At 37.7% G+C, this 23,598-nt stretch overlaps 1 protein-coding gene across 7 annotated transcripts in view; it reads left to right on the top strand.

The window, feature by feature from the left end:
* ASPP (Ankyrin-repeat, SH3-domain, and Proline-rich-region containing Protein) overlaps positions 1–23,598 on the top strand; it is a 62,640-nt gene that overhangs the window by 36,515 nt on the left and 2,527 nt on the right. For 4 of the 7 annotated variants that reach the window (XM_067358862.1, XM_012377882.2, XM_012377885.2 and 1 more), the window contains 6 exons: positions 9,111–9,251; positions 9,910–10,036; positions 18,053–18,291; positions 18,602–19,127; positions 19,750–21,298; positions 22,643–23,410. In XM_067358862.1, the coding sequence (XP_067214963.1) occupies positions 9,111–9,251; positions 9,910–10,036; positions 18,053–18,291; positions 18,602–19,127; positions 19,750–21,298; positions 22,643–23,410 (3,350 nt within the window). Of the gene's footprint in view, positions 1–4,828; positions 5,356–9,110; positions 9,252–9,909; positions 10,037–18,052; positions 18,292–18,601; positions 19,128–19,749; positions 21,299–22,642; positions 23,411–23,598 lie in introns of those variants that run through there. The other 3 variants (XM_067358860.1, XM_012377880.2, XM_012377881.2) reach the window with 3 other exon arrangements.

Here is a 23,598-nt window from a genome sequence, read left to right as displayed (position 1 = left end):
AATAAATTGGAAAATACAAATCAGAAAAAATATGGTATAATGATGTCAAATTTGAGAACCTATAATAATAATAATAACGATATCAAAATAATAAAATAATAAAATAATAAAATAGTAATGTAAAAATAGAACGTGATACATGTTAAATGGAAAAAACAATTTAAACTGTGTGACAATTGTATCCAATAAAATAAATTTTTTTTAAATAGGAAAAACCTTCTATTTAAAAAAAAAATAATTTACGTAATTGTGTAGTTGCAGCTTTTACGCGTATTTCATCACTTCGACCGCGGAAAAAATGTGAAAGCTACGTTACGTGTACTCCAAACTTTAACCCACTTTTTTTCGAACCTATTTTTCCAAACATTGGCCATATAGCGATTTAGAAAGAGCGTTGAGAATATTTTTGGGAAATATTTTTGCAACGAAATATTTCCGACATATTATACATTGTTACAAACGAATTGACATTTTATTAGAATTAGAATTATACATTTTGCGGGGTCTGTTTCTTTCACGACTTGTGAAATTTTGATTTTCCATGAATGGAATTGGAAGTAGAGTGCGATTGCATTTTTATGAATTCGCATAGTCGAGTTTTCTTGGATGCTTCTCGGAAATCGCCGAGGTGACGATAATGGTGCGCGAGTAGCGGTCGTCGAATCTGATTTTCCTGTTTAGTCTCTTGCTCTCGGTCGCCACAAGGAACGTCCTTGGAAGCATCCCGCTGCCGCGAAATTACCGTTCGTTCTCTCCTGGCCTTCTCGGCTTCCACGTGCAACAGACGAATCGTAAATTCCACGGTCGACAGCCGATGAGAGGCGCTCGAAAGATCCACTCCGTCCGCGCCGGTCTAATTCATTCCGAGTCGACAAGTACGTACGTAGTGGCAACGGCGCGCGAATACTGCGAATCGCATTTTCAATTAAAAACTCGTTTAGCTCGCTCGTCAGCTTGCTCTACTGACGCCCGTCCTACTCGTGTTCTGCTAACTTAGATCGAATTTACTCTAGCGGGATGTCAAACATTACGTTGTTGCATACGAAACGTTGGTCTTATATCCACAATGTTTGTACAATTTCCAGAAAATGTATGCTGGTGGAAATCATATATATAAAAAAAATATTTTGTAGAGCGAGAAGCTATCTTCATACTCTCACGTTTAATGGAATGTGCGAAATTTAAAAGCGACGGGAATTAAAAATAAAAAATTTCTCATCAATTGTACTATACGTTTCTCGATTCGCATATTTATCGGTTTCATATTCGCCGCATTACGTGTGCTGGTTGCGCTTTTTCTCTAAGGTGTTTTTATATTTAATCCTGCTCGCCATACCGTTATCGCAGCATAGAAATTGACGGATTACGACATCGTAAGCCGCATCTGTACCGCATAATAATCGGGCCCGATAAAAACCTGTTGAATTCGCTCGATTTAACGACAAAGCGCTCGTGCATATCCATATACTTAAAAGGAAAGAAAAAATCTAAAGTAGAGAAAAGATATCGTTTTATAAAATTTTTACTTGAGAAAGAATCGGCTTAAAGCGGATCGAGAAACTCACGGATGGAAAACTAGCTCAGCGGTTCTGGGGACACATCCCGCGCAATTTATCCTCGCTTCTCTTTCTTTCATTAAGACGATCTAGGCTGCTCGGTCGGGGACCCTACACGCAACTAAATTTCGACGGTTTCGTCACGCCCCGGGAAGACCGACTTGGCCGACGTTTTCACGAATTACGCCGAAATCTAATTTGCGCGCCCCACTATCCGAGCTTTGCATGCCAAATTGGATAGCCATCAACACGCGCTGTTGCGGAAAACCGTCGTCAAGACGCGGCCACGCGGCGAGGCGTGTTCCCCAATTTCCATAAATTGATATGCACTTCTGGTCGCCCTGTATACGAGTTATCGCGTCGCGCTGCGCTGCGTCGTGTCGTGAACGCGGCAACTCGTTTAACCATCCTGCGAGGCACATGTTATATACGGTGCTGCTTATATCTAAAGAGAATATTTGGCCGCCTTAATAAATTTCTCGAGACGAGAGGGTGGGAGGGAGAGGAGCAGCAGCGGTACTCGGAAACTCAGCTTTGTATTTTATATGAAACTCTGCCGCATATATGTTAAGAAATATAATCCCCATATATAAAACGCGTTTTATTTAGATGAATTATGTAAATTTTTAATGTCAAGTATTTTCGGTACATTTGAATAAGTTCTTCAAATATTTTTTATCACTATATTTTAATTATTAGATTTATCTTAACATTAAAATTTATATAAAATTCATATTGATTGCGCATTTTGATACTTTTCAGAAGCACAAATCGATCATATAACCAGATAATTAAGAGCGACATATATTATTCTGTCCGTTATTCTTAGCTGAAGTCAAGTATAAATAGATTGCATTCGCGATTCTTAATCCGGCAATTGCGGCCAAAATGTGATTCATATCGTATTTCATTGATACAACATTATCCTTAACTCTCGAACCGTATTAAAATATTTTTAATATTTATGTATTCTTGAAAAGCATAAATATTCTTATATTAATAAAGTATGCATACTCATTTCTTTTGTATTTGCATTAAATGTTACTGGATTCTTTCGCGAGTAGAAAGGCGGAAAGGATTTCTATACATATTAATCAAATAATACATTTTTAATGTCAATTCTCTTTCAATTTATTCTCTCTTCACAGTCTAGATTTAAAAATAATACGGTTAGTAGATTAAATTTTAACAAGGATTTTGATGAAATTTTAACAGTATTTGTCACGAAATTTCGCCTGTGACTTTCAACGAAGCGGTGTCAACGTAACTTTGTTCTTCGGCTCCTAAGATAGAGCCCATTATCACGCCTTATATTCCCACTTTACGAACGAGGGCGGAGAATTATCGGGTCACAACAAGACGCGGCGTAGAGAGGCAGTTGTCTCTCTCTTCTGCAGTGCCAATCTTGACGAGACGCCGAATCGTAAAGATTCCGAAAAGATTTCAACTTTCTGGCACAGTCAAACGCGGCTCATTTTTCATTCCACATCTTTTGCGAAAAGTCCGTAAATCCGGCCTTATATCGATTTCACGTGGCGTCAGCTCATTCCTTTTACCAAGAAAGTTATAGATTATTTGACGTTGAATATCGAGGAGAATGAATATCGGGAGAGAGAACGAAAGCAGATTATAAAGGTTCAGTGATAACCGACTGAAATAACTATTACAAGTTCCTTTGAAATGTATTCCATCTGTAAAAGAGAGTGTCCCACTTTTCTGTCGAATCACAGTTGATTGACAGATGATTTTTGTGGCTTAAAGTCTAGTTACCGAAAATGTCTAGGTAATTTTTTCTCAATTGCTGAAGTGATGAAGTTGTCATGTTAATTTTTAATTATAAGTAATGCAATTATCAAGCTATTTCTTGTTGAACTTCGAGTAAGTTCTGCTCTAACAAGATTTTAATTTAAGAGTAGTTCCTAAAATACGTAACATTGAAACTCGAACAGCTGGAAAAGTTCTGAAACTCGTTGCCTTGCTCACTCGACAGTTCGGAAAAATCAATACCAAATTTGTCAACGAATATATTATTAAAACTTCATTTGGTGGAAGTTTGTTGCTGCTGTTGTTTCATTAAAAATAATTACTGCGCAAGTTCAAGTTTAAAATTAATACAATAATACAAAAAAATTGAAAAATTAAAAAAACTTATTGCTATTCGATAGCTAATAGTTAGTTATTCTTCATGTCAATATCAAAATTTATAACGTTAAAGATTGAAAAATTGTGATAAATGATTTCTTTTTAAACATTTCTTTAACGGAAATTAACTGAAAAAATTATCGTTAAATGTTATTACAATAGTGGCGAAATACTCTATAGATTTATCTTTATCCTCGTATAGTTATACGCGTTACGTGTATTACGGGCGACTCGATACGGTATCGTCCTGAATCTTTAAAGCGTTACGTGTCGATCCGTGTCAAGTGGCTTATAAATGGAAAGCAATGTACTACACTCCTATCGCTCAATGGCGGATTTATTGATGGGCGGTCGCTTAGAGCTCTTCACTTCCACAAATTATTATTTGAATTTACAATTACATGTTACATAGGATACAGAAGAGTGTCCTTAACATTGTCTGAGGGAAGATAGACTCAAGTAGAATCCATCAAAGTTTTTCAACCGCTCTGGATTGTTCAATATAAAAAAAAAATGAAACATTATTTAAAGAAATTATCTTGTAAATTTTTAAAATTATGTCAATGAAAAATATCATTACATGAAATCAAATAATCTTTTTTATAAAAGAAAGTTATTGCGTATAAAAGCATGAATCAAATCAATATGAAATATCGTATTTTTAACAATTTTCCATTCCAATTAACGAATTAATTATATTACGACAAATTATATAGAATTATATCGAAGAATAGAAGATAATATTCATTTGCTTCATGTTGTCGCCGGTGCGTCATTTATCATTTTACTAATTGCAAGAGTACTTTTAATTATAAAATTATCGGATTTATATAATCGGCAAAACGATTTTCGAGAAATATGAAAAGTAACGAAATTGATGGCAGAATGCTCTTGAGATGTTGAAAAATCTTTTCGTAAAATTTTAATTGAAGTAATATTTATTTAGATAAGTTCTGAATGAGACAAATGAAACGAAGCTTTTAACTTATATTTTTATTCTCAATATTTTACATTTTGGGTGCGTTCAGGGAAACGCTATTAGCACTATTTGCGTCATTCTATCTTTATCGCTTATTAGACATAAAACAGGGATAGAATGACACAATAGCGCTGATAGCGCGCTCCTCGAACGCACCCTTAGAAAAGTGAATTTGGTCTTCTTATTCTTGCTGTCTAGAAGAAATCTTGAGAATTTCAAAATAATTTTTATTATCATTAGTGATCTGTAGCTCCTAAATTTTTCCTCGCCCCAAAAATTCGGGATATACTGCCCTAGATTAACAACACGATGTAATCTCGCAGTTTTGTCAACGCAACGCGGTATCGTTTCTTTTTAAACCACTGCTGTCACTATAGCGTTTCCACGAGAGCACGTGAAGGGGAACAAACGAAAACGCATCCGACAACGTTGGTTTTTGCGTTAACGTAAATCGTGTAGAAGCGGAACTTGGTTGAGCGCGCGGTTTTGCTGGTTCGTGCTATTGCGAGGATGCTGGCGTGCGTCTATCCGCGGGAAAACTTTGAGGTGAAAACCGTAGCGGTGAAGCTTCATCCTGGAAAATCGAAGAGAAAGTCCAAGTCCGTCGCGGTAAAGGAAAAACTTACTCCGGACACCACAGAGGCGGAATGTAGCAACGGCGGGCAAGTAAGCAACGAGGTAAGGTTCTACTCGGTGCACTTCGTCGTTTCGCTTTTCGCTCTGCCGACACGGAGTTAGCTTACACATGTATAAATAAGTATGTAGAACTTAGTAAACAAAGTATGTTTGTTATTCTGACGGTGCGCATTATTATAGAACGTACTAGAAATATAAATATAAGCTAAGAAAACCTAAATCTCCTAGTATTTTATCCAGTATTTCTCTTCTTGCGAAATATTAATATTTTACTAAAATTGGGTTAAAAGTGATATTGCAAATTTGCTGAAAATCCGACGTACACGCTATAATATTTTTTTAAATATATACATCAGTAGTTTATGTTTAGATCATCGTTAGAAAATTGTAGTTGATCCAGTCTAAATAAAATATGGTATACGTGTCTAAGATATTCCAGTTTTAAGGATGGTCAGATATAAATATTTCACAGAATTTCTCATAATTATATCTTCATTCACGTACTAACATACGTAGTCGCGTAAGCGTATAATTGCGAGCTCGTTCTTTTCATGCTTAAGTCTAACTACTTTCTACATTCGTTTTTGTTTCTTATTTCCTTTTGTAAAGCGACAGCGTTGTTCTATTTTAATTGCAGAAAGTAGGAAAACGAATAACTGAAAGAGAACAGGCTTGCACGTATGTGCTCTCGTTTCAATTATTATATTCTTCACAGTTTTATTAATCCCTTGATAAACTGTGGTCACTATCGTAAAATATGAATTTTTTAATGATTTAAAAATTTTACGGAACACTTCGAGATTATAAAAAAACATGAAATATTTCTCTCTCAATTTGAGATATTGCGAGATTGTGTAAGCAGGAAATTATATTAAGATGCAATTATAATCGAGAAAAGAGAGAAAACTTGAAGAGAAGAGAGCGTATGGAAAATTAATTAATTATGCAGTTATACTTGTCGCTTTCCATCTTCCATACAGAAATGACTAGTCACGCTTTCGTTAATTTCGCGAATGAATGCATCCGAAAAAAAGCCTGACTGCAACCGCCGCGACGCGCCGAGGCGAGCAAACTGCCGATTACGTTACGGCTTCTTCCGCGCTACCTGTTTTCAGACTCTTGGAAATTAATTTTGCAGGGGGATCGTCCGGGTGGATTATCCCCCGAGGGATTATCCGCTCCTACAAGAATTCGTTTCTATGAGAAATTCTTTTTCGTTTATGTGTTCGTCGAGGGAACATCTTTTCGCAACTTTCCCGCCCATTCACGTACGGAAACGAATTCTGTTGGTTATTGGTCCGGGATTACCTTTTCCTTTCCTAATGTTTCTTTCAAGGGGATGATTAAATCGATTGAAATTATTTGACGCAAAACGTTATTGCAATTGTATTTTATTGAAAATACTACTTGAGACTAGTGCCGTAAGAAGTTGTATCGTTCTTGAGAATTTATTACCGATAAAATACATGTTTATATTACTGAAATTATATAAAAGGACAAAAGATATACTTTAATAATGGATGAAGAAGAGTAATGGATATCTCTTATTGTTAGTTCTGTATTCTCTGCGCTGTGTGTCATAACGGTAAGTCAGGATAATGAAATTGAATGGGATCGGCGGCGAGTCGCTCGTTCTGTTGTCACATAAGCCGTTGGAAAATGACTCCCTTTTCATTTCTCTTGGCGATTGCAATACGTCCGACATCTCGCGTTGTTCGCTGTTTCGTTACAGTCCTTCTCCGCGATCGCGCAGCCAGTTCGAAACAATTAACTGTCACGCGAGAGAGCGTACGCGGAATGAAAAGAGGCAGAAGCTGGAACGACGAGCCCCGAAGGCGCTTGTATTATCTTCCTCGTTCATAGTACGTCGTGTTATTGTCTCGAGCAACGCGATACTTTCGTTGTAAATGCTGTTTCGAAGCCGCTGATTCGCGCGCGCGCGCTGCAGAACGTAGTTGCACGAAGATTTCGTTGATAATTAACATTAACATAGCCCGGCGTTATCGATATATAAATATATATGGAACAACACTCAAGCCGTATACTTTGCCGGACTTTCAGCTAATGGTCGGAGTCTTCCGGTTGTTCACGACCATTAAACCGTATAAACGGTGAACTTTTCGAACTCGCGAAGTAGCTTCGGATACGTTTGTTTCGAGAAATATAAAAGCAAGACCTACGGTCTTTTATATTTTTCTCGATATTGAATTACGAGTGTTTTTTTTTTTTTTTTTTATCTTACAGTACATTGTTTCCAATTATAAACGTACAATCAAAAGTGCTTGACATCGTTCAATTCAATTATCGGGTAAGAAAAGGCATGGACAAATTTATCCAAAGCTGTACACGTCAGAAGCCGTTTCAACCTCTGCAAATATCGGAAAGCGAAGAACGCGAGTTTTGCTTTTATACCCCTGCACTTTGTAAATCTAAAAATGTAATAAACGCAAGCGTGCACTCTGCATGGATACATTTTATTTCAATCGATGTTAAAAAGTGGAACGAAATCGCGAACGACAAAAGAAAAACCCGACGCTCAACGGTCGATTCTCTGCGGGGGCAGCCGATCGGAAAATGTCACGACGTTTCCATCGCGCGCGTTTCGTTTGACGCATTTATTTCGCGCCGCTGACCGTCTTCGTCGTCAAGGTACACTTTCATTGACGTACGAAGGTTACGCGAAGTCCTTGTCGCGATGGAATTCGAAGGGCCGCACACCGACCTTGAGATTCTACCTGGTATCGGGCGCGGCGCGGCCGGTCCACTCCAGATGGTGGTACACGGGAGATGAAACAAAAAGAGGCACGAACGCGCACACATCTCTCGATCGGTCCAGCGCTCTCCTCACTCGAGACGCAGTGGGATTTGCGCGCTGCGTCGTATTACGCATCATCTTCCCTCATATACGAAGAAAAGGATTTTTGAAAAAACAATTCTTATATATTACTTTAAAAAAAAAGGATTTTCGGGACTTGGAGAAGGCACCTAATACTCAATAAAATGCCTGAACAATGTAGCTCGAAAAACTTACCTCGGAAATGAAAATGATTTTCACTTCTTGGCAAGTAAACCGTTAATTATTCATCGCGTGCGGTATAAGCGGGAAAATCTCGTTTCAGTACATGAATATTAATCTCATTGAGATACTGCTTTTAAATTAGATCTCTGTGAAAGATGAAGCTGTTGAAATGTTTGTTCTCCAGTTGTCTACTTAAATTCTTCAACACATGTACCTATGTTTTATTTTTAAAGATATGCTAACAATTTATTCTTTACGTATATAAATATGACGCGCAAGGTTCAAAACAGAAATTTAAATCGATATTATTTTAATTTTCTACTCATCGAGAGAAAATTTTAACATACAATATATGATGGATTAATGTTGCATCGGTGCGACATACATTTTTTTCTAAATTTTTCACTCTTTCGATAAATAGAACACGTGGAAGTAAAAAAGCTAAAAACTTGGTCTGTCACATTCGACACAAATTTGGCGACATATTTTTTTACAAATATTTCCAGCGGAAGATTTATTGGAGACCATCGCAACACATGATTATTTTATACCCCGTCGATGACACGTGCATTCTGCAAAACTTGGACGACATTGTGCAAGGTCAGGAAACAATGAAGGGTCTTGATTGAAAAGTCGATATTCGCAATATAATTAATTGCCGATTCCGCATCTCTTATCGCTCGTATCTGCCCGCGCGTTCGTCATCACTGTTCTCGCTTTACATTAACGCACACCGGCACATTCATATGCTTACGTGCACTTAATCTTGTTGTTTCAGTTAGCAGTGGGCGGGGGTGGTGCTGTGCTGGTGCTCAGCGAGCTTGAAAGCATGGCGGCCAGACAACAGCGGGAAATCGCTCAGCAAAGGCGCCTCCTGGAGCAGAAAGAGGCCCGCTTAGCCGTGCTTCGAGGCGCACAGGTGAGTTTTGTTCTCTCCCGTCATTTTTATCAACACGCGAAATTTTCGCGTCGCTAAATAAACTCTAAATATGGAAACACCGACTGTTTGCGAAGGAGAGAGAAATCGCAGAATACGTTCGTAAAATTGATGGCTTATTTTCGAGTCACCCCTATAATATCATCAACCCCGATAATCGGAATGATTGTCACGTATTGTTCTGCGAAGATCACAGTGAGGGAGACCGGTAGTATTGTTGTGTAGTTACCGTTACGATGACACTCACGACCTGAGCAGCCTCGCTCTCGAAGACGTCACATATGATCCCGGTGGATCTGTTCTCCGAAATTACATGTCATCTCGCTTTGTTACTTTGTCAAAGTTGACACGAATTAATTTCGCGATTTATTCTTAGTATTCGATTCGTTCTCTGAAATATGAATACGCGTGCACGTAAACATATTGAAAATTAATAAACGCTGAATAATCAAAATTCACTTCACATACTGTATTTTTAAAAGGTTTTCTTATCAATATTGAATAAGTTTCCCAAACACGAACAATTTCCACGATAATTCAACTGATTTCTTATTTTGTTCCCATTCGGAATATACAAATCATTAGCCGTATTCACCGTATGCTCATAATAATTGCGTTTATGCGCTGTTTACTGTGGCAGGAGCCAGCACAGCAGGACAGACTCGCCAGATTGAGGTATAAACTGGACCAGCAACAGAGCAAGCTGAATCGACTGCGATTACTCAGATCGCAGACCGACCAGTCGCGTGTCAACAATGCAACATTGAGTAAGTCTATCAACAATTCTCTCGCATATCTCTTAATCCTTCGAAATTCAATATCTGTCTGGTACATATTACATAAATGAAAATACGTGTCATTTAAATTTATTTAATTATACAAGTTTACTTTTACCTATAATATCTCTTTGAGATAAACAGAAGTGGCTTTTGAACCATCAATCAAAGAATCACACAAATCCGATGGTCATTAAAGAATTAGTATTAACATAACAATAATTTTATTCGATACTCTATCTCTTTGAGATGATAATTTGTAATGTTGTAAATAAAAATTGATTTAATGTTCATGATGAAAATTGTGGAAGAAAGGCGCAGATTTTTCAAATCAAATTTACTCGGGGACGCAGATACGTGTCAAAAAATTGTTAATTTAATGGAGAAACAGAATACGTTTTTTTCCAAATGTTCGTTTTGCAAATTGAAATGGTTCAAACGTTCATTCTCAAAGTTTTTGAATTTCAATTCGTATCTATCCGCCTTTGTGGATTCGATGGATGCGTTCATGTCGTCACGCGCCGCGCCACACTGCAATGCAATTCGTAAAAGCTATGCATGGTTTGGCTCACGTGTACATACCTTGTTAATTGAGCATTGTTCAGATCGTTACGCCTATGCGACGCAATGTAAAACGATAGCTGCGATTTGCAATGCGACACGCGGCTGCCGCGATAATAGCTCCGAAAGAAAGGGTGAAACCCGCTGTACACGCTTTGTTACAGAAATTCTTTAATGAATCGACGCGACAGCAAAACCGTCGATTCTACTTCAGCACCTCTGGCTGAAAAAGTTATAATGATCCGGGATCTGTGTCGCGTTTTCTCATTTAATAAACCAACACACCGTGAGCTCGCTCGAGCGAATAAGAGGAAAAACGATCCATCCATAGCACTCTCCCGAGAGAGATGACAGTTTTCAAATATTCTGACGTCTGAAGTCTAAAAAGTACGCAACTGCAAAAGTGATGTAAGCTTTGTAAATGAAAAACGTAAAAGTATCTTTAACGTGAATTTAGCGTGAAAAAAATATTTGCATTTCTGCATACTCTTTACAATTTTTAATTGTTTATAAAAATAATAACAATTTTACTTTTAACAATTATTTTCTCTTGTATTTGTGTTAATACTGTGATTTGTGCGATATTGAAAGGTATGCAGTTTTATACGATATCTTCGCCGTGTATCGTTTTCATGTAAAAGCACGTAACGGAAACAGAACAACGAGTATTTCCAATTAATTTTCCGCTGAAAAAATAATGTTTGGACAATCGTTCAAATCTTCGCATGAGAGGACCTTTTTCAAGCTCGTCACAAAATTTGGAAAATGCAGAAAGAATGTAGATTTACGTTTCAATATCCTGATTCTTGACCCTAAGATTCTTTCGACAAACCAGCGATATATATTTCTGTCAAAAATCTATAAAACTTCTTCCGATAGTCCGCGGAAGCTTTATGAAACTCTTACACCGTGAAACTATAAGAAATCTTTTCGACCCTTTCAATTTACAATCACGACACCCGACCACCTTTCTCGTGTTATACTGTCTTTCGCAGAGTCTTGAAAGTTTCAATAGCCAAAACTTGTTGCAATTTGCTGCAAGCTCAAATGATTTGGTAAGAAATCTCCCGGTTCGAATAAGGAAACTCTTCGCGAACATACACCTCCACCGGATTTCCCGACAGACTTGAAACACGCAGCGAACTAATTTAGTATGCAATGCACGAAGTTAACCATATCTAAAGCTTTTTCGATGTCTGAACGTTCTTGCAGAATTGACTTGCAGTATACGCACATGTATAAAATATTCATTTTAATATGCAATACAAAAATGTAAAAAGTATTTACAAAAGATTTACAGCGCTTTTTAGCTACCTTTATATTTTTTGTTATCCGAAATATTATATAATTTTTAAGTAAAGAACATATGATGAAAAACATTTTATGTTTAAGAATCTTGGGTTTGATTGAAAAACGTTGTAAAATTACTCTTTTAAGAAAGAAATATAGAATGTAATTAAAATTATTCTAACATTTTCAATTTGTCACAAAATTATCTCATGCTCGTTGGTTTCAATTTATTTCTCTTTGAAATACGAAACACAGAGAAGCGTTAAATTGCAGTAAGCACGGTAATAAAAAAAAAAAAAAGATCATCGTTCCACCAATCTATTTATGTAGATTGGTGGATATTTCGGTGGGAATCCATCTCGATTCGGTAAACGCGATAAGGGAGATTTATCTGTCTTCACATTGGGGGAGCGCGATTAATCTTCGATACGGCACGATCGGCGACATCGAGCGTATTCCAAGCCCCCGGGGTACTTTGCCGATATATAAATGAAATCCAAATATAAGCCGACGGTTCGAAAATGGTTCGCGTGCTCGCTATTCATGGTTGAGAATCATCCTCGGAAAATAAATTGGAAAGATCTGACCCGAGCCGACCGCGCGCGTCGCTTATATCGAATGCAATCGCGCAGAACTCATCCGCGGTTGCATCGGCCGGTAAATCATTCTCGGACAAATACCGAAACGTACAAGCGGGAGGAAATTGCACGGGAAACGGAAAGTACTTCTTAATTCGTTAACGTGATTCGTCTATCGAGCTACGCAAAATCAATGCGGTCTTTCGTTGTTTTGCTTTATTTGTCCATCGAAATTACATGGTTCATCGACAGAACGAACTATCGCGCATATAATTATTTACATACGAAAGTAAATGTCAATATAGAAAAAAATAAACTAGTCAGTGGAAAAAAATTAATAAAAGCCTGCTTGAACGAGCAGTTTCTGGCGTTTTCTGACCATGCTCTCGCTTGAACAAATATTAATTTTATTGAGTAAACTGATGAGAAAGCGCTGACGCGGCGAACAATTATATCGCAATAATAACAACCGTAATTAATTGAATCAATTAATAATCTATTGCATTGATTGCGCGATTTATTCGATTGTTGCTTGACATTTACTCGAACTAGTTTATGTGAACGTCAATCCCGTTTGTTCGAGCAAGTTTCAATGCGAAATTCGAGGACTGATCGAAACAAATGCGACGCTCCCTTTTAGCTTTTGTATGCGTACATATGTTACATGATATTGGCCCTGACACGCAATACATGTGACCACACCCAATGGAACGCACTACACATGATATAATTTTTATGATAGAATCCCAGACTCTTGTTGAAGGGAGAACGAGATTTTTTCAGTTAAATAATAACTTTGCACATAAATGTTAGGAGTATATTTTAGTATTACGAGCATTACCTTATATTTATCCATATATTTTATTAAACAAAACGATAAGAGATAATAATATAAAAACTACGATATCAAGAAATTATATTATCTATTTAACGTTATGTATTTCGTAGCACAAAATATTTTGTTTGTTAATTGCTTTTCTTAATTTACGGAGGATATATTCGATAGTATTATACTTTTACTAAAATAGAAATATAATAAAAAGTAGAAAGTAAGAAGCGCGGCTATATATACATATTTCCGCATAGCTGCAATAATTTATTTTATTCATTTAATGAAATGAGAATGGAGAATAATTAAATGATAAAAAGACCTGGCATTTTTATAATCAGTTCTCTGCACAAATTTACTGCAAAATATGTAATGCCATAAGGATTAAAACCGGAAGGTATGTAATACCGAGTGATTTAATTACAAAAGTAATATACATAGATTGTGCACGAATAAAACGTTGGTACTTGAGTGAAGATTTCGGACATACACCGGACATTTAAAATCGTAGATAAAATGCCAGGCAGCTGTTGAAATCCCAGTCTCCGACACATAGCAAACCCACGCATATGCATTTTCATAGCGCATTTTCTCGTAGTTTGATGTTGGATTTTATGTGCACATCGATGTTAGCAAATTTGATCAGTTTTGCATATCTCTCTCAGGTCTCCCGATTTCGAGCTTTGTAAAACTTATCATCATTTCAAAATCGATTAAAATAAAAAAATATACCGTGAGAGATAAAATGAAAAATTTTTCATGAAATTTTTCTACCAATCTTTATTTCGCATGAAATTATTCATTCCTGGGACAAAAAAGTTTTTTTTAGTTAAAAGACAATGGATTATATCTGTTTTTGAGGCAAAAAAGAGATTAAACCGCAACAAGTATAAATTTACAGAAATAGGTGTCTAAAAAATGTTGCTATTGAAAAAAATGTAATAAACGCATTTAGGTTATTACAAAAATTTGTATTTTATTCTGAAACTTCTAGATAAGATTGCTAAAATTTCCAGATAAAATGTTTGAAAAACTTTCAAAAGATTAACGTCAAATCTCGTCGAGTTACAAGTCTTATGATGCGGAGGATAACGTTTTCACATTTTCAATATTTAAAGTTTTGCAGCTTTGAAAGGATTTTTCTCGATGTTCAGAGTAACTTTTTTTATATATCGTTCGTATGTGGGAGAGAGGACTAGCTGGCTTGACGTAGGGAAATTAAATATTATCGCGATGTTGGAGTGAATGCCGGGCGAAATTCCGATGCGACGACGACGTGACGTGTCATTTGCCGTGCATTTATAGCGACGCAACGTGGCGCGATGTGGATGCATCTATTGTTTAACGCCGCGCATTGCGTCGCTTTATCCTACACATATTCGCGCGTGCAAAACAGAACGCGTTCGATCGCACGCGCGGGGTGTCGATCGATGGAAAACGCGTATGTAGATTGCTCTTCAGCGGAGAAAGATGGATACTTTAGCGGCCGATTATATAGGATATAGTTAAAAAACATTTCCACGCACGTCGCAAATAGATTGCAAAATGCATCGAATACGAAAACTCGAATTTTTAAAAATAACGAAAATAAACATTCTTTTGTGAAAATACAAGCGCAAGAACATTTTTGTGGAATCGATATGTATTATTTTGAATATTTACGTTGCTATATTTTTTAGTCTTAATACTGAAACACGATATTATTAGCGAAGCGGGTAGATATTTGCATTGCAGACAAAGTACGCAATTTTCACTTTATTATGTTCACATACCTAATGGAACTTTAATGAGAATGAATGAAACGCGCAATAACATTCGAAAATGAAGAGCGGATACAGCAAATGTGCGCAAAAAAAAATTACGGTAGCTATTAGCTGGTTTTTTTCAATTTTTAATAGGCAGAAAATTCGATTTTAAATTAATTAAAGAACCTGTTATTAAAAATGAGATTATGAAACAGTCTGCTGTAAATTCAAGAGTATATTATAAATTTAAGATGAGAAAAACATTGTGAAACGAGTGTGAACGAAGGCAAAAGCCCGCTTTCCAAAAGAAGAGATCTCAAGGAGCATTTTGGTTCCCGAAACTGTCTTTGAATAAACTAACGATGGAACGTGACGTTCTTGGGAAACGAATTCAAGGAACATTCTCCAAAAAGTTGAGAACTTGCGCGCTTCTCTCGATACTTCCACGAATATATTCGCCCTGCGGACTTTATGTACATGTTATCCCCCTTCCCGAGTGATGCGAATAGGTGGGCGGCATGCATAATGAGAGACACTTGATTTTGCAAAACCAGTAGCGATTGGCTTTCATACGAAAGCTCCATCGTATCTCTTCGAGTTTCCTACAAATGCGTGTTAAACTGCGGTTTAACCACTTTTCCGTTGAGCGTTTTTGCTCGAAACTGTGATCGTAACTGGTTTTCGGTCTTTATTATTTTAGTTATCTCGTCTTTAATAATAAAATAGACTGTGGAAACACATTTTTTTGTATATTTATTATTTTATACGCTTTTCAAAAATACCGTACACAGCCCCCAATATATTTGAGTGAACCAAGATAGTGGTCAATTGATTCTCTGTCTCCTTCTAAAAATAAAAGTGGAGGGTAATGATAAGTTAAATCCGGATTAATTTTAATTGATGAGACTATCAAGGCATAATTAGTTCTTTAATTTAGCATCGATTACACCAACATCTATTAAATTTAAGTACAGTTTAACTGAAACTCTATTGTTTCGCTACTTATTTTCGCGTTCTGTCTGAAAGAGATAGAGAGACAATTGAACTACTGTTAAAGTTAATCGGTGTTGGCAAAATTGATTCTAAATTAAATTCAACTTCGGTCAAAGTTAAACTACGCGGGAGGAATCGATCTCTGACCCTTTTGTACAGTCACAAAACGCTCATCAACCATCTACTATTAACTTTCTTGCGTATTCCCATCACATATAGTTGATTCTATATATATTTTTTTATAAATAAAATAAACTTTTAATAAATCTCTATTCTAAAAGATCGAAGACAATTCTCGAAAATTAAACAAATAAATTCAAAATTGCTCGTGTAGCGTGATGAGTTTGTTAAATATTAGGCTAGAATTTTATTTTTGGTATACGTTTCTACTGTTCTAATTGTTTGTTCGATCGGCAAACTCATTGCCACGTAACTGGACACGTGTTGCTCGATCTATGCCAGTTGCCAAAAATGCGTATCGATAGTATTTAATGGATTGCAGTCGATAAACAAAAGAAGTCGAGTCAAATTATCTATTTGATACACAAAAGCCGATTAGTTTTTGAATTCATAGCTTCGAAATCCCAGCGTCGTTCTATCACAGAATTAGTAAAAGTTAACCGAGTTCCAATCGATTTCCCATTTTTTTTTTCTAATTCAGTAGCGAAAGAGATTGTTTCACTGTTGAAAAACTCACGAGTAGTCGCTATCTTCGCAGTGCGGTTAGCACAAACAATAACAGTTTTTGGCTTTATGTCGTTAACTACACTTTAATAGCAGTATGAGAAATAAAATAAAATTTGCAAAAGTTGAAAGAGAATTTTTTTCCAAATATCTATTTTTCTTATATTATTTGTAATGTTAAATATATTACTTCGCTGGTTTCTTATTAAGTATTTACAGAAATTTATGATATGCTACGAACCATTTGTTTGATCATTGTTTCTTCAAGAACTCAACTGTAATATATTTTGTTTGACTAAGAAGATCATTCGGCAAAACTTCGGTAATTTCACCGAGTCGAATGTACAGAGATCTATCAGCAGATTGGTTTCGTATAAGTTAGAATTGCGTTGACAATTTCGATCGCGATTGATGGCGGCTAGGATCGTCAGGAAATAATGAAAGATCATAAAGGCTGTAGTTCCTGAGCAGATAGATAGTAGCCAGAGAGACTGGGTACCAATCCAGAATTCGATAATGGAATTCCAGGTCAGGGCAGATCACGGCCAATACGAGAGATTATGGAGTTCCGTGTAGCAATATGTGGTTGGTTTGGTGGTCCATCGCGCGCGTACAATAACTTTCTAATCTGATACGAATTACGAGGCGCGGATACCGCGCTGTGCTTGACGCTCAAGATGAGATACGGCGATGGAATCTAGGAAAGTATATTGGGGAAGTCACCCGGCGATGAGTAATGCGCCTGTTAATACGACGTCATCCCCCGGCACTTGTTTTCACAACGGTGCTGGATCTAAGCCCTGAAAATCCTAATTTATTATATCGAATGCTACGGGTCATGTAAACGGATATCGCTTATTTCAGTAGTTCCGGATTTAGTATTCGATATACCTCCGTGACATTTTTTGTGCGTATACAATGTTCTAAATATTATAAAAATTTTTTTAAATAGTATTATTTGAATATATATCTAATATAGGTTATATATAGAATACACACTATACGAGATTATATATAAAAAATATTTAAACGATTGGGTATTTTATGCGTCAAAATATATTAAATAATAAATAACTGAAGCTACTAATCAAATTGTATTAATTATTAACGATGTATTAATTAATTATATATAAAACCAGTTAACAACATATACAATTACTGAATCATTTTCGTACATGAAAAATAATAAAAATTATTATAGCTTCCACAGAATGTATTTTTTTATGCTTATTATTCTTTTTTAATTCCATTGACTTATTGTGCATTATTGTTCATTCTTCTTGTCTTATTCTTATTTTATTTTCATTATTTTTTTTCTGCTCCGCAGCTTCTGATCTGGACTGCATTAGAGCCCTATTCAATGAGAAGGAGAAGGAGCTCTCGCTGGCCGTGGCGAAGGTTGAGGAGCTGACGCGGCAGCTGGAGGAACTTCGGGGTCGTCAGAATGCTCCCGCCGGTGGTGGAAGCGCCGGCAGCATTGGAGGCGGTCTCACAGGGACTACTAGCAACGGACACTTGGTCACACCGGCCAGCGCTGAGCTGGAGAAGCTCAGGAGGGAGCTTATGGTAAGCTCGCGTCATCGATTACGCCGTCTCGAGAGAATCGGCTTCGTTCGTGAAAGGGCTCGCACGGGAATATCACCGTAATTGGCTCATTTTCAGCCTTGTGCGCTAATTAATGCATCAATGATTATGATATCTACAGGGGATAGTTGAGAATATTCCAAAAGTGGATAGAACGATCATTTCTTAACAAGATTTCAATTTGATCTTTGTTATAGTTTCACCACATCTGATTTTTAACTTGTATTAATTTCTAAGTTTACAATTGCGAAGATGAGATGCGCGAATATACGATTTTCCAATTTTTGTGCAGTATCGCAACAAGATGAACGAACAGCAAAACCAGGTGGTGTCCCAGCAGCGACAAGCCCTGGCGCAGCGACAGGCCGAGATGGCATCGATAGATGCGCGGATAGCTCAACTCCAGAGCCGGCTTCAGCGTAAGAGAGCGTTGAATCAGCGGTTAACGCACCAACTGGGCCCCGGCGGCGGTGGTGGCGGACGCGGTGTCGGCGGCGCCAACAATACAGGATTCCCGGACACGAAGCTTGACGGCTTCAACAATAGCGGCAAGCTGCGACCGGCCGGCAACATCGCCGCGATCGAGCCCTACTCGCACATACCGAACGACAACGATTTCAACTTGAATAAGAACGACCCCAAGTACCAGACACTGCCGTACAACACCAAGTTCACGGTGAACTTCAAGACCATAGAGGATGACGTGAACAAAAACAAGATACAACACTCGGCAAGCGCCTCCCAGCTGGGGCAGCGGCCGACCTTTCAGCAATATGGACACCAAATTGTTCACAGCCAGTCGCAATCGCACATTCAGGGTGAGTGCTTGCTGTGTCTCGTATAAGCACTGTATTAAGTTATAACGTTAAATTGTGTAATGTTTTCATAATTTGTAATTTAATTTTTTATGAAAATAGCGGAGTTTTTGACAATTCTTGAATAATGTCAATTAACGTTTAATTTATTTATCTCGTTTATTCTTTGAAAAACTATATGTAGCCGCATGTAACATTTGTGACGTCAATTGAGAATACTAAAAGAATAATTCTGAATATAAAAAAAAAAAACGTTCTGTAAGAATTGATTTTTTATTGCAGAACAAATTATTTTGTTCTGTCAATCTAATTGTTTCTATATTGATTTTTGTCTTATGTAATGATTATATACATAATGGTTGTTTTAAAAAGAAATTATTTAAAGTGTAAAATAATTATGTGAGATATCAAGCAGCTATGTACAATTTTACACATTAAGCAATATATTAAAACGTTTAAGACATTAAAGAAATTGAATTACTTAGGGCTTCTTTTTATCTGAAAGTTAATATAACAAAATCATTTTCCTTATTTCCTATATATATTTTTTTTTAATAAAATGGCCTCTTCTTTTATCAATAAAATTCACGATTTTACACGAATCTAACAGTCGCCGAATGTTTAGGGCAATCTCAATTATTAGGAAGCAATCAACAGCAGCAGCACAATCAAAATCTCGGCAATCAGCCCACGACGATCCAATCAAGTTGCAACTACAATAACAACAACAACAACAATAACAACAATAATAATAACAGCAACAATCTCATGGGCGGCAACGCGCACAGCTTCAGTCCGGATAATCTGTCGCAAGGTCTTCGTCTTCATCAGGGTCATCAGCAGCAGCAACAGCAGCAGACGCAGCAACATCAGAATGGCAGTGCTCAGCAGAAGCAGCACAATGTGACCGGAATTAGCGGCGTGTCGACGACGTCGAATCTCGTCGGGGTGACCGTCCCTTCGATCGCGCAAACCGCGCAGAATTCGCATCGGAACCTGCAGCAGACCGCAAGCGGTCATCAGAAACCGGTGTCGAGCGTGGCGCCGAGTTTCTCCGTCAAGTCGCAGATCTATCAGACTTCGTCGACGAAGATCCATCCGGTGATGCCGCAGACGTTGAGTCTGCTGGGTCGCGGGCATAACAACAACGCGGCGCAGAATTACATCGGCAATAATCAGCAGCAAGCGGCCACCACGCAGCTGGTGCAAGCCGGCATCGGGAATCAGGAAACAATGAACTACAGACATGGCTACTCCATCGCCCAACAGCAGCAGCAATATCCGAATCAGACGACGAGCATTCATGCGTCTTCACCGGCAGCTGTTTATCAGGTGCAGAGTTCATCGAATCTTCACGGTACCATCGCTGCGACGAGCTTCGGCAATTCCACTCAGAAGTACAACCAGTCGCAGCTACCAAATTCCAACGATCTCGCGCAAAATCAGGAGCAGAATCAGATCCTGAACAATCAGAAAGCCAAGTTCGAGCCCTCGGGCAAGAATCAGGATAAGTTCGAGCACGCGTTATCATCCGGCAACAAGCACGAGCAACAGCAACAGACTAGATACGATCAGAATCTCACGGGCAAGTATGAGTCTCAGCAACAGAGCGGCAAGCACGATCCGACCGGAAATCAAGCGAAGCACGAACAACACCTGCTTAATATTAAGTACGAGCCCAGTTGTCAGAATTCGCAACAGTATGGTAAACACGAGCAACAACAACAGCACGAGGGAAGATTGCCAACTAAATATGATCATAATCCAACATTCAAACACGATCCTTCGAATATCACCCAGTATAAAGCGGAATACAAATCGGAGTCTAACAAGTACGAGAGCAGTCAAAATAAGTTCGAGGTGCCGGCCAAATACGAGCAGAACTCCACAACAAAGCATGTGGCCGATCACGTGGCCGTCAAGTTCGAGATGCCTGTAAAAACAACAGAAAGACCGTTTGAGTTCGATAGCAGACCGACGACGAAGAACAGCGACAATAGTGAGAGGAAAACTTTTAATGAATTGCGAATAGAGGACAAGACGAAACCGGCGCTGCCACCGAAACCGAGCAAACCGAATCCGCCACCGAGACTGACTCACCACGAGAAAATTGATGTGCCGTCATCCGAGGGAATCAACGAGTGCAAGATGGTCAACACAAATCTCAACTCGAGGTTTGTATACACTTTTTAAATTAAAGTTTCACACATAAAAAGATAGTCGTAATGTTAAAGTATTTATTTCTAAAGTCTATTTTTAAGAAGCTAAATATACATATCTCCATTTCTTTTAGAAATTATGAACTCATATTGTTCTTGCACTTTTCGATTAGAAAAGCTATCAGTATAGAATATAATATGTCTTTGAAAATTGAGATTACTTTTTCATCAATTATTAATAATAAAAATATTTTTTTGAATATTTTTATTGAGAAACAATTTTCGAAAAAGAGATTTCTAAAAGTGGTTTATGTTTAGTTAAAATATTTTATACATATATATATAAATAAAATAATAACTTAAAAATTACATTATGAAAATTTTTGCGTCATAAAAAATTGCTAACGAGTAATTTATTTTCAATTCGAATTTAAACTATTTATTGAGAGACAAGAAATTGTATCATTTGTATTACACAGTTTTATGTCTGTAACGAGCTTGTGAATCCTATTCATTTTTATACTACTGCGTCTTCGTTTCGCTTCTTACGAAAATTACGAAATCACTGAGGAATCCATTAAGCGATTCGCACGCGCTGCGGAATGACAAAAAGATTACTGGGTTAATTATAAATGTTAATTAGTTCGCGATCGATTTGGCCAGTGAATCGAAGTCTCGAATAATAGACACCGAAATAGAATCGTATGCCGCGGAGACGACGTGGGTCCGTGCTGCTCTTAGTGCTCGCGAGTTCTCCGATTAGTATACACCAGTGGTACACGCGATGCTTGCGTTTGTTCGCCAGTCAACAATTTCGCACGCGATCAATCGGAAATTAATTCTTAATTAGAAAGCTATTAATAACACATGTTTGTTGAATGATTGATATCGGTAGACAAATTAACCGTCAATTTAATTAAATCGCAACACTTGGAGGATAATTTTATCCTGGTTCTTGTTCATGTTTTTTGCAACTTGTATGCAGTTCGTCAACGACTCGGCATATTCGTTTTGGATTTACAAAATTTTGGATGGGATATCGGCGCTACAAATTATATTTGGTTTCCTTTTTGTTGCGAAGTTGTAAGTTCTAGCTGAGGTAATATTTCTCTTATCACGCGATTTCATTGTTAATATTTTCTTATTTTGGTTTTCTCGAGATTTGTATGATGTAGTAGCGATTAAAAGTGCAACTATTATTCAAATTGTTTAAGTTAGTACTGTTAACCAGACAAAAATAAAATAATTTATTAATTTAACAATCGCTGCTGTCAATCTATGTTCGTAGTGATAAAGAATGCCAACACAATGCGGTTAATTTTCTAATTTTCAAACTCAATATCATAAAATCTCTTGCAGGTCGGATAAGGACGAGGATATACCGCCGATTCCCACGTCGGAGCCGCCAGAATCTCCCACGGAGACACAACTGGGCAATCATCAACTCATCAAGGCTCGACCATTGACCTTGAAGAAGGCACCGATATCGGAGCAGCCAAAGCTGAGATACGCCAAATCCAATGTTCACGTCTCGATAAATCGACGAATTGAAATGCCCCCGGCCTTCCTATTCCCGGAGACGGAAATTCCGGCGGATCTCATGCAAACCGAGCAACAGCAGCAGCAACATCAACAAAACATCGACACCACAGACAATTGCAAGAGTATTCTCAGCGAGGATATCGGTGACGGCGAGCGATTGGAAGAAGCGGATATCATTGACGCTCTGAATGTCATCAACATCGAGGACAAGCCGACGAAGATGAAAACCGACTCGGAGCTGACCGGAGGCACCGGAGGCGAATTAGATATAGATGGAGGGAAAATATCGGAAGTGATGAGAAGAAAGAAAGGAAACCTTAAATCATCGAGTACGGGGAATAGCGGAGGCAAGGTTAATCTATCGAGACGGGTGTCGTTTGACCCATTGGCGCTATTACTCGACGCCAGTCTCGAGGGTGAGCTCGAGCTGGTGAAGAAAACCGCAAAAGAGGTCGCCAATCCAAGCTCCGCCAACGATGAGGGCATTACCGCCTTGCATAATGCCATATGTGCCGGTCACCTTGAGATCGTCAAGTTCCTCGTAGAGTTCGGCTGCGATGTCAACGCCCAAGATAGCGATGGATGGTAAATTAAATAACTGTTATTTCTTGCGCGAAGAAAATTCGATCAATTTGATGAATAATCGAATAGATAACAAAATCTATGATCTTTAGTTGTTTTCGAGTAGATTTTATAGTTTCAAATGAGATTTTAATTATATAAAGATATATTGAAAAAAAATTGGAAAATTGCAATGAGGAAACATAAGAATG

This window comes from Linepithema humile, chromosome 7 (assembly GCF_040581485.1).
Source record: "Linepithema humile isolate Giens D197 chromosome 7, Lhum_UNIL_v1.0, whole genome shotgun sequence".
Taxonomy (NCBI): domain Eukaryota; kingdom Metazoa; phylum Arthropoda; class Insecta; order Hymenoptera; family Formicidae; genus Linepithema; species Linepithema humile.
Note: the sequence above shows the minus strand (reverse complement) of the source record. Positions and strands in the feature narration are given on the sequence as shown.